Below are 12624 nucleotides of genomic sequence, written 5' to 3'. Positions count from 1 at the left end.
TGACCTGGTATAGACCTGTGACCTGGTATAGACCTGTGACCTGGTATACACCTGTGACCTACTATTGACCTGTGACCTGGTATAGACCTGTGACCTGTTATAGACCTGTGACCTGGTATAGACCTGTGACCTGTTATAGACCTGTGACCTGGTATAGACCTGTGACCTGGTATAGACCTGTGACCTGGTATAGCCCTTTGACCTGTTATTGACCTGACTTCATAGAGTTTATTTTGTTTAATAAATCTGTTCCAACATCAAAGCTTGAGGGTCTCCCATGGTCCTCCGAAGGTCTTTTGTGGACCTCTGAAGGTCTCCTTTGGACCCATGTACGTTTCCTGTGGACCTCTGAAGGTCTCCTGTGGACGTCTGAAGGTCTCATGTGGACCTCTGAAGGTCTCTTGTGGACGTCTGAAGGTCTCATGTGGACCTCTGAAGGTCTCCTGTGGTATCTGGTTCTAATCCATCAGCAGTAGATCTTCAAGGCTTAGAAGCTGTGAGGTGGAGCCTTCATAGATAGACTTGTTGGTCCAGAACAAGCACCGGTGCTTGACTGAACTGAGATTTGGAGAATTTGGAGGCACTTTAGAGTGACGGGGGAACATGGTCAGGAACATTTCCCTGCTCATGTCAGATCTTTGCAAACATCAAAACCGTCTTGTATAAAAAAAAAAAATCTTTGTAGAAAGTGACCTCATGATGTCAAATCTTCTGATTACTGTTTTTCTGTTTTGTGTTACTCTAAACTTTAAACGTTCATCCTCAGATGGTCCATGAGGCAGAAGAAGACATCTAAATGTCATCATTTTAAACTTGTTACAACTTTGCAGAGTTTAGTTTTAAAGATCTCAGCATGATCAGGAGAAAACTGATGGAAACTGGAAAATAAAAGTTGAGTGGACTCACGGTCCTGCGGGTGCAGTTTGATGCGGTACGACGTGGCCGCTCGGTGAGGACTCCACTTGATGCAGAACTTGTCGTGGCCGATGTCGTAGGTCTCGATGTCGGTCACGTTCAGGTAAACTGGAGTGATTACACACATCAGAGAAGCCTTTAATGAAGCACACCTGTCATTCTGAATGCCACGAGTCTGCCGAGTGGAGCGTACGTGTGGTCCCCTCCCCAATGAGCGGCGCACTGATGCCTGTGGTGTACTGAGCCAGGACTTTGACGTCGTAGGTGGTTCCAGGCTGCAGGTTGGTGGGCGTGAATGAGCTAACGTCACCAACAAAAAGGCTGATTGGCTGATCCTTGCCTGGAAAGACCAACACAAACTCAGAAAGACGTGCATTTCTTTGGGCTGACGGTGCCTGCGTCAGTGAGACCCTCACCTTTAGGGGAGTAGATGAGTCTGTAGCCCTGAACCGGAGAAGAGACCGGTTCCCAGGACACCCTGAACCTGGTGTACCACTCGTCTGACACCCGCAGGTTTCTGGGGCTCAACATGCCGACTGCGACAGAAAGGAGACACATCAACATCATCTGGACACATTGTTCTCTGTTTCTGAATCTGTGGGACCGTTGATCTGCGCTTTTTCCACCAGTCAGGTTTTCAGCCTGATGGTGAACATAAACTGGATGAAGTTTCAATCGATTCTCTAAAACGATTCTCTAAAACATTTCTCTAAAATGGAAACATTTCATAGAATCGTTCTATATAAAATGAAAAACCCAGTAAAGAAACTGAAAGTTAAACTGGGTTTCTTTTTCAGAAACAGATCCTGTCTAACTCTGAATGTTAGGAAACGCCTTGTATCTGTGACTTTCCTTCCCTCCATTGATTACGGTGACATTATTTACATGAACGCTCCTACAAGAACCCTGCAGATGTTGGATGCTGCAGATGTTGGATGCTGCAGATGTTGGATGCTGCAGATGTTGGATGCTGTCTATCATGGTGCACTAAGATTCATAACTGGCTGTAACTACCGTACCCACCACTGCACCCAGTATTCACTGGTTAATTGGTCACCATTAACTTCACGCAGACTCTCCCACTGGTACATTTTCATCTTTAAATCACTTCCTGGTCTGCTGCCTTCATACATCTCCTCCTACATGTCTCTGTGTGAGTGCAGCTACAGCGTGCGCTCTCAGGACATCATTACCTGCAGTGTTCCCTCAGTGAGGACTGAACTAGACAAAAGGACCTTCTCCTACTCCGCTCCTGTTTCCTGGAATATCTTGTAAAAAGATCTGAAGCTCTCGACCTTTGACCTCTCTAAGTGGCTTCAAACATCTGGTAAATTCCTGCAGATGTTCCTGTTTTTAGTTTTCTACATCGCCTTATAATCTACAGTGTAGATGTTGTTTTCATTTCGCTACTTTTCCTTTTGACTGTCCTTTTGGTTGCTATTTTGTTTTGATTTGTAAAAAAAATATTTAAATTTGTATGCCTCTTTTGTGACTGTCTATTGTTGTCATTGTTTTTCATTGTTGTCATCACTCTTTGTTAAGAAATCAGGTCTCTCTTGTAAATGAGCCCCGGAGGCTCAATGGGACTAACCTGTAGAAATAAAGGTTGAATGAATGAAAAAGTTACTTGTCATTCCCCGATCTGTTACAGAAGCACGATCCATAGTGAACTTCCAGGTCACACAGATCACCGTTGTTTATGAATAAAAAACTGTCTACATTTACTTAGAAAAGTACGTGCTCTATCTGCACCGATCTTCAGGAAGCTAATTTACACCACTCGTATTTCCGTTACAATTCACTGGTTAAGCTGCGACGCAATAGAGCTGACCCCCCCCCCCCCCCCCCCCCCCCCCCCCCCCCCCCCCCCCCCCCCAGCCTGGGCTGAGTGAGAAAAACCCTGCGAGATACAGAATGAATTATTTCCATGATGAAACAGCGCCGCTCAGTGGTGAAGCTGCAGATCATTTGAACCATGACGTAAATATGTCAATGATTTTAACGGAAATACGAGTGGCGTAAATTAGCAACATGAAGATCGGCGAAGATAGAGCACATACTTTTCTAATTAAATTAAGACGGTTCTTATTCATAAACGGAATTATACCAGTATATTTTCCTTAATCTATCATATTGAACGGCGATCTGTGCGACCCGGAAGTATTCTTTTAAGTGCATGAGCAAATGAGCAACGCTACGGATCAGCTTCCGTAACAGATCAGGGAATGACAGTTACCATTAAGTTAACAGGAAGTTTAACAAGGTGGTAACAGGAAGGAAACAGGAAGTTAACGTTAACAGGAAGTTTAACAAGGTGGTAACAGGAAGGAAACAGGAAGTTAATGTTAACAGGAAGTTTAACAAGGTGGTAACAGGAAGGAAATAGGAAGTTTAACAAGGTAGTAACAGGAAGGAAACAGGAAGTTAATGTTAAGTTAACAGGAAGTTTAACAAGGTAGTAACAGGAAGGAAACAGGAAGTTAATGTTAACAGGAAGTTTAACAAGGCAGTAACAGGAAGGAAACAGGAAGTTTAACAAGGCAGTAACGGGAAGGACACAGGAAGTTAACGTTAAGTTAGCAGGACATTAACAGCATGTTAACAGGAAGTTTAACAAGACAGAAACAGGAAGGAAACCGGAAGTTAACATTAAGTTAGCAGGAAGTTAACAGGAAGTTCAACAAGGCAGTAACAGGAAGTTTGACAGGGCGTTGACAGAATCACAGGTGTATTTGCAGCAGGTTCTGTAGTCTGCTGACCAATGGGACACCTGGATCAGTCCTCACCTGTGCGGCCGTTCCCGTTCAGAGACCCTCCGGGCCCCTCGGCATAAACGGCCTCCACGGTGATGTTGTACGGAGTGTCTGGGAACAGGTTCTGCAACATGGCGTTGTTTCTGTTACCTGGAACCACTGTCTGAAAACAACAACGGGAAAAGATTCAAGACTGAACATCCTGAAAATCTTTCAGGAGAACTTTGACCTCTGAGGTTTGTGTCTGAGGCGTACAGATAAAAATGATCACAGACGGTTATACTAGTGGATGAACCGCCTTGTCCAATTGAGGATAAGGCCAGCAGGGACTGACTTATGGAAGGTGCCATGTTGGATTTTTGTGTCCAGAGCTGCTTCAAGCCCTGCTTACTCAGGGGGAAGTGAGTTTTTGCCTCAGGTGGAGGACATTAAGTATCTGGGCATCTTGTCCTGAGTGATGGTAGGACAGAGGGATCCATGGATCAGGACATCATCCTCAGTAATGAGGACGTTGCTCTGGTTGATCGTGATGAAGAAAGAGTTGAGTCTAAAGACAAATTTCTGGATTTACTGGTCTGTCTACATACCAACCCTAACTGGTGGTCATGAGGTTTGGATCATAACTCAAAGAACCAGATCCTGGATTCAAGCAGCTGAAACGAGCTCCCTCTGTAGGGTGGGGGGTCTCAGCCTTAGAGTCAGGGGGATGAGCTCCATCATCTGGGAAGTGCTCAGAGTAGAGCTGCTGCTCTTCTGGATCTAAAGGAGTCAGTGGAGGAGGTTCATCTGATCAAGACACCTCCATCTGAAGGTTTTCTAGGCATGACCTACAGGGAGGAGACCACCGGGGCAGATCCAGAACTCTTTGTAAGGATTATAGATCCTCTCTGGAACACCTCAGGGTTGCATGGGAAGAGCTGGAGAGGGTCTCTGAGGAGATGGAAGTCTGGGTTCCTGCCCTGGACCTGCTGCCTCCACAACCCAACCACAGATCAGAGGTAGTAGACCCTGGAGATGAAGCTATTTTAGAAATTTGGGTCCTTTGTGGAGAAGCTACTTGCAGCTAATTTTGTACATTTATTTGTTGCGGTCATATTAAAGAAAGAGCTGCAGAGTGGAGCAGTGGCTGGAATTGGCACCTCACAGCATGAAGGTCACAGGTTTGTCTCCCGTCCTGGAGGGACTGAAACTATATTAAAGGAAAAAACTCAAAGTCAGTTTTTATTTGAGCAAAAAGTGATGGGGTCAGGTCCATCTGTAGGACTGGATCAGACCTCTTGAGTCCAGATGGAAACAGTTTGAGGCCGATTCTCAATGACTCAGGCTGAACGACTAACGAGCACAGAGAAGCACAGCTGGGTCGTCTCGGTCCTCCACCGCCGCTCCAAATGGTTCTTCACAACTATTAATAACATCATTATGAGCCCAGTTATAGCGTTAGAGTAAACCAAGGCGGTGCCTAACGGCTGATTCATGAGCCGAAGCAGGCGAGGGAAACCTGGGACCTGAGCTCACTGCATAGTTTGAACTGAACATCAGCACAGCTTACCCAGAACGTTTATCCAAAACAACAATTACTCCTCATTACTGATGAAACATGGAGCGAATAAACAGGAAGGAGATTTATCGAGCTCAGGAATTTATTACACAAAAACACAGATTTTAATGTTTAACTTCACAAATCCACAGAAGCCCATTTCTGCCAAAAAAGAAAAAAGAAAACTTCATGTTTTGTGTCCTAATTATCAGTTTCAATAAATCCAGGATATGGAATGAGTTTAAAACTACACCTGACTTTAAAAATTATATTTATGACACATCTTAAACAACCTCAGCTGTTCAAACAAAGTGACCGACTTGTCCAGTTTGAGCTCACAATCCTGACAAGCATCACTGTAAGGTCCTCCTCCAGCAGCAGTTTTTGAGTTGTTGACAGTAATTACTGTTATTGTAAAAATGAACTCACAAACTCAGTGATGGGGTCTCCTGTCATGGGAGCATAGGAGATCTTGTACTGCCTGACGGGGCCCTCGGCGTGGTCCCAGCCGATGGTCAGGGAGCTGGTGGTGGCATCAAACACCCGCAGGTTCCTGGGGCCGGCACGAGGCACTGCAACACAAAAACCCACCAAAAATTATCACTGCCAAGAGTTTTCATCCTGTTTAAGATGACAATTAAAATCTGTAAAAATATGAGGTTCCACAGGGACGTGTTCTCGGTACCAATACTTTTTAATTTACTGCTGTATATAACAATACATGAAAGTCTGAAGTATGTTCCTCTGCAGAACAATAAAATACAATTCATTCATTTATAAAGTTTTTTAACAAAATGTTTTGATTAGTTTTTTTATTTAAAAAATATATAAACAAAGAACAACATAGAACCCCCCACCCCATCCCTCCCACACTGGATCAGTCAAACATATATTACATAAACAAATTAAACAGGTACAGACATATTTTTAACATACAACATAAAAGGCTGCCACGCATCCTAAAATCTTTTTACAGAGCCCTTCATTGTATGTCTTATTTTTTCCAAGTAGATATGATACATCACCTCCCTTAAACAATGTACATATGCTGGGGGGTGTGGGTCCTTCCAATTGCACAAAATTAGCCTCCTGGACACAAGGAAGCCAAAGTCAATCACATCCTTCTCACTCTTACTGAAGGACATATCCACAGGGACCACCTCGAACAGTGAAATGAATGGTGATAGGTGAATAGTTTTGTCACCTACTCCAGAGAAGGTGTCAAAAATAGATTGCCAAAAGATCTGCAGTTTGGGACAGGTCTAGAAAGTATGCAGGAGTGTAGCTGGAGTTTGTTTGCAACGACTGCATGCTGGGTCCAGATCGGCCTTGATCTTGGACAGCTTGTTTGGTCCAGTGCAGCCTGTGCACCACCTTGAACTGGATTACAGCATGTCTCAGACAGATTGAAGACGAGTTAATGTTGTTAATGATCCTTCTCCAGATTGAGTCTGATATGGGTTCCTCCAAGTTCACTTCCCATTTCAGCTTAAGGGAGTCCAAACTGAACTCATGGTATGAGCTGAACAGTGTATACATTTTACTAAGGGTCCCCTTAGAATCAGACCTGCACTCGAAAATCTTAGCCACAAAATGTTTAGAGGGGTACAAAGGAAACCAGTCAGAGTTAGATCTCACAAAATGTCTCAGCTGTAAATATCTAAAAACTGCGACTTGTGAATATAAAACTTCTGTACCAGCTGCTCAAAAGAGGCCAATCTACCATCAACATAGAGATCGCACAGTGAATGAACTCCCCTCAAGACCCAGGTGACTAAAGCTGTATCAGCTACTGAGTGAGTAAACATATAATTATTTGACACAGGAGCCAAAAACAATAACACTGTAGAGTTAAATGCCCTCCTGAACTGGTTCCAAATCTTAACTGCCCAGATCACAATTGGGTTAGAAGTATTAAGCTGATATTGATTGTTTAAAGGGCAGCTGAGAGCAGAGTAATGCAGAGAGGGAGCTGGACCTGATTGAGGCCCTTTCCAAGGCCACCCAATGGGGAGAAGGGGTGTCCTTACCCATCCAGAGTAAAAGAGCTCTAATATTAGCTGCCCAATAATAGTGCTCATTCAATTTTCACTACTGTTTACATTTGCACTACTGTTCATATTCAAACTACTGTTCATATTCAAACTACTGTTCATATTCATACTAGTGTTCATATTCATACTAGTGTTCATATTCAAACTACTGTTCATATTCATACTAGTGTTCATATATATATATTTTTTCCTCCCAGGCTCTCATCGAGGTGGCAGCTTCTGTTTCTCCTCCCCCGTTTTCCTTCTTCCTGCTCTGCTCTCTGTCTGTCTGAAGCACCTGGGTCTCATCTCCCGAACATAAATTAAGAAGATTATGGATTTGGTATTGTGGGCGTTCAACTCTATTGATAAGATTTTTTCATCAAAGCGACAAGGTCCTGGGGAACCGGCGTGTCCAGCTGAGACTCACGCTGTGGGGTACGTCATGGATTCTTGGGGAGTGTGGCAATTGATGTGCATTACAGTCCTGTCTCAGGAGGATGTTGAAGACGTTTACATATTTGGATTTATGATAGCAGAGACTCTGGTTTTTGGCATCGGCGGGGCTCTGTTTTATCGACTTTTGAATAAGACAGCGGGAGCAGTTTTGGCCATGAAAAAGCTTCCAAGTCAGTGTGAAGGTCTGGTCCTCGCTGTGGGAACTTTAAATCGTCTGGTTTACAAGCTTAACCGTAAGGTGGAGGCGATTGAGGATCGCAGACCACCTGCGGCTTCTGGGACTCGTCAGCGTGGTGGGTTCAACCTTGAAGGAGACTCATAGCATGGATCAGTGAAATGAAATTCCACAATTAGGCTTTTTCGGAACCAGAACGCCCAGATGGACTCAAGGCTGAAGAAAAAAAATCTGTCTGCCTGAAGAAAAACAAAAATTAAGCTTATCTAATCTGACTCCCAATGGCCTCGGAGACAGGCTGACTATCAAAATTTGCCTGGGACATGAGTACCCAAGGACAAAAGCTTGATCTATTGCCCCCCACACCAAGAACTTTCTGTGCAAGCTTATCAGAACTGCTGGCAGAAAAAAGCATCCTCAGAAACTGTGGCTGATCTGAATAAAAAGCTCATAGACAAATCTCAACACCTTAATGTCAAATGCAAATGTAATCATGTTTTAATTGTGCTGCTGGTAGAGTTTTTTGATGTCTCAAATCGTGTCCTGATGGACAAGATGTGAAAGATCTTTTTTTGTAATACCACTATCTACCCTCATGTTTCTCCGCCTTTTCCTGTCTAAGATTATTATCTGATAAGGATAAAATGGCCGCGCTCTACTGTAAGTTGCAGCTTCGTGCACTCCGCCCATCTTTCGGACGACTGTACGTACATATTCGCGTTGTACCTCGGTGCAATTCCAATAAAGTTTATTCTGATTCTGATATTCATACTACTGTTAATATTCATACTACTGTTAATATTCAAACTACTGTTCATATTCATACTACTGTTTATATTCATACTACTGTTTATATTCATACTACTGTTTATATTCATACTACTGTTTATATTCATACTACTGTTAATATTCATACTACTGTTCATATTCATACTACTGTTTATATTCATACTACTGTTAATATTCATACTACTGTTCATATTCACACTACTGTTTATATTTGCACTACTGTTTATATTCACACTACTGTTTATATTCATACTACTGTTCATATTCACACTACTGTTTATATTTGTAGGGAACTAAGCCTCAGGTCAAAAAGCCTTCCTGGAACAGGAACTGTTATTTCATTGATTTGAGTCCAGAAATACAAATTAAGCTCATCCAGAGACTTTCTAAGTGTCCTGCACTAATCAATTGAAAGAACACTCTCTTTCATATTATCATTACTATTTTACAAATGTCTTGATAATCAAAAGTGTGTTTAGTTCAAACCATTTTAAATGTTGAAGTGAACTACTCACTTTAAATCAACTGTGAAACAGTATAAATGATTTTTAATCCTCATTCAAAGTAGAAATCAAGTTAATGTCTGTTACAAGAGTAATTATGCATTTTTTGATCTTCTGTCTGAAATGAGCAAGTTGTGATATCGGTCAAAAGTGAAGGAACGGTCAAAAACATGTTTATTGGAACGAAATGTCATGTTTATCTCTATCAGACAGATAGAAGGAAAACGGCTCCTAAAAGTCTCTCATTTCGCCATAACATTTCTCTATCTGTTCTTAAAACATCCCACTGTTTTTCTGACTTGTAATAACCCTCTTACGTCACTAAGACCACACCCCTGTTGGTTCTTTCAACCAATCAGGAAGTTCTCAGAGGAACCGGAAGTGACTTCTTTAAAAGGGTCAACACTTCCTAGTTCCAAGCAGAACAAAGTTCCGAGCAGAACAAGAGTTCCAAGCTGAACAATGTTCCAGAGAGAACCAGAGTTCCAGGGAGAACCTCGAACGAGAAGTTCAGAAGAACAGAAGTTCGAGCAATTTCTAATGGGATGACCAGAGTCCGTCGATGCCACGACGTCTCGCTGTGGCTACTTGACGAACGCTCTGAACAATGAAGAAGTCTGTTCTGTGATGATCTCACGACTCCTGAGGACACAGCTGTTCTTATGGAGACGCTGAAAGGTGGCTTGAAGTGGAACTTTACGCCGGAACTGAAATATCTTCAGAAAGGTAAAAGAGTCGATCTTCAACTACCAGTGTACCGTGGATTAAGCTGCGCTTCAAGGGAGCGTGTCGTTCTGGTCTACAGACCTACATCTTCATCCATCTTTTCCTCTCCATTTAAACTCCTTCATTTCCCATCTTTAAAACGCTTCTATCTGCCAGTAATTAATCCAGATATTTTCAGAAATGTCTGTTGTATTTCAGTTGCAAGTGAAAATCATGGCCATATGATTTTCTCATTGTAAAGCTCATTAATTAAGCCGTGTTATTGTAATCAATCTGCCAATTATTGTAAATGTGTGATGTGTTTAAATCGTTTTTTATTAAACGGCTCACTGTTGTTGGCGAGTCAGAAATTAAAACACGTTTCCGTCTATATTTAATCATTCAAGGCACGAGAGTACTCAGTCCAGAAAAATGAAAGAATCCGTTTAAATTATGGATAATATCAGACACAGGTATTATGTTCATTACATATTCATACTACTGTTTATATTCATATTACTGTTAATATTCATACTACTGTTAATATTCATACTACTGTTCATATTCAAACTACTGTTTATATTCATACTACTGTTAATATTCATACTACTGTTAATATTCAAACTACTGTTAATATTCATACTACTGTTAATATTCATACTACTGTTCATATTCATACTACTGTTAATATTCATACTACTGTTCATATTCAAACTACTGTTTATATTCATACTACTGTTTATATTCATACTACTGTTTATATTCATACTACTGTTAATATTCATACTGCTGTTTACATTTGCACTACTGTTTATATTCACACTGCTGCTTATATTACACTACCGTTGACATATATATATATATATATATATATATATATATATATATATATATATATATATATTACTAGCCTTATTGCATATGTCACTTTACCTACACCAATATCAAGGACTTCATACATACATTGTGTACATTCACTTCATATGCTGCTTTGCCACTTACTACAAGTGTCAATGTCAGGACCTTCACTTCATTTCATTTTATTTTATAGATATACCTAAAAAATATTATACCGTTATAGTACAATTTAAGACCGTTTCATACTTTTATTATTTTATTTTATGCTTATGTTTATTAAATGTTGTAATGTTAAATGGTTTTGTTGCACCGGGGTCTGAGAGTAATGTAATTTCAATCCTGTGTATGTCCTGTACATATTGCAGTTTTTGACAATAAAGTGACTTTGACTTTTTTGACTTTGAGATTCTATCAACTGAAAATTCACACATTAGTGCTTACCTGGAGAGCAACAGTCCAACCAACGGAGCTCCCATCTGCCCGTATGTGATATAAGTAAATAAAATGTTTTACGTACCGCCACCGGAGGAACACAGCCAACAATGTGAATCCGGAACAGTTTTAATAAAAGTTATTGATTAAAAAAGGCAGATTCTGTAGCTTATTTGGATTATTCTGACATGTTTACAAATTTGACACTGAACAACATACACAACATTACTCTGTTTGTGCCGGGGGACTGGATCTTTGGGATGAACCAGTTTTTAATGTATTTTGGGGTTTAAAAGCCACTGGGACGTTATGTTTAGAAAATAAACGTCTCAGTTTCTCTGATACCCCCTCAACATATGGAATGACCACTGGTCTGGGTCTGGGTTCCTCCTTTTCACCTGATGGCTGACTGGAGTCCAGTTTGGGTTTCTTCTTTCAGGAAGGCCCAGTTAGGATATCCACATTGCTCTAGAGCCTGTCTTGTGTAGGATTTCTCCTTCTGCCTGGCTCCTGAGCTAGTGGGGACGCTGTCTGCTCTGTGGTACAGAGTCCTGATGACTCCTAACTTGTGCTCCAAAGGGTGATGGGAGTCAAACTGCAAATACTGGTCTGTGTGGGTGGGTTTGTGGTACACCTCAGTTTGCAAATGTCCTCTATCAGAGACTGAGACCTCACAGTCCAAGAAAGCCAACCTGCCATTTTTTACATCTTCTCGTGTGAACTTGATGTATTTATCCACAGAGTTGATGTGGTCAGTAAAATGTTGGACTTCCTGAGATTTGATTTTAACCCAGGTGTCGTCAACATACCTGAACCAATGACTTGGTGGTGTCCCTGAAAAGGACGTCAAGGCTCTCTTTTCTACCTCCTCCATGTACAGGTTGGCAACAATAGGAGAAACTGGAGACCCCATAGCACACCCATGTTTCTGCCTATAATATTGCTCCCCATATGTGAAGTAGGTTGACTGCAGGCACAGTTTCAAGAGTTGACACAGTTGTTCTGTGGAAAGTGTGGTCCTGCTGCTCAGAGTGGTGTCTGATTTTAATCTTAAACTGACCACCTCTACTGCATCATCAACAGGAATGCACGTAAAGAGTGATGTGACATCAAAAGAGACCATTGTTTCATCAGTCTCCATGATGACATCCCTCACCTTATCCACAAAGTCCATGGTGTTCTGTATGTGGTGTTCTGAGCTGCCAACTAAAGGGATGAGTACAGACGCCAGATATTTGGAAACATTGTAAGTGACAGAGTTAATCATGCTAACAATTGGTCTTAAAGGTACACCTTGTTTGTGGATTTTAGGTAAACCATACAGACTAGGTGTGGCCTCCCCTGGGTACAGTCTGTGGTACAGAAAACGGTCAATAGCCTTGTCCTGCTCCAAATTTTTCAGGCAATCTATTAACTTCTTCTTGTAACCACTTCCTGGATCTCTTTTCAGAGGTTCATAAGTGGT

General features: G+C 41.6%; 2 protein-coding genes across 2 annotated transcripts in view; one reads left to right on the top strand and one right to left on the bottom strand.

Moving 5' to 3' along the window:
- The window catches only part of LOC119417984 (collagen alpha-1(XII) chain), a gene marked incomplete in the record, with an annotated part of 211081 nt that overhangs the window by 41768 nt on the left and 156689 nt on the right, over positions 1-12624 (bottom strand). The window contains 5 exon segments of the mRNA XM_037685231.1: positions 907-1023; positions 1109-1255; positions 1332-1451; positions 3702-3831; positions 5635-5777. Coding sequence (XP_037541159.1) covers positions 907-1023; positions 1109-1255; positions 1332-1451; positions 3702-3831; positions 5635-5777 — 657 coding nt within the window.
- The window catches only part of fem1b (fem-1 homolog b), an 11814-nt gene continuing 5851 nt past the window's right edge, over positions 6662-12624 (top strand). Inside the window, exon 1 of the mRNA XM_037686045.1 lies at positions 6662-6720. Coding sequence (XP_037541973.1) covers positions 6662-6720 — 59 coding nt within the window. The remainder of the gene's footprint in view (positions 6721-12624) is intronic.

The sequence above is a fragment of the Nematolebias whitei genome, chromosome 12 (genome assembly GCF_014905685.2).
Source record: "Nematolebias whitei isolate Nwh7 chromosome 12, NemWhi1, whole genome shotgun sequence".
In the NCBI taxonomy this organism is placed as follows: Eukaryota; Metazoa; Chordata; class Actinopteri; order Cyprinodontiformes; family Rivulidae; genus Nematolebias; species Nematolebias whitei.
Note: the sequence above shows the minus strand (reverse complement) of the source record. Positions and strands in the feature narration are given on the sequence as shown.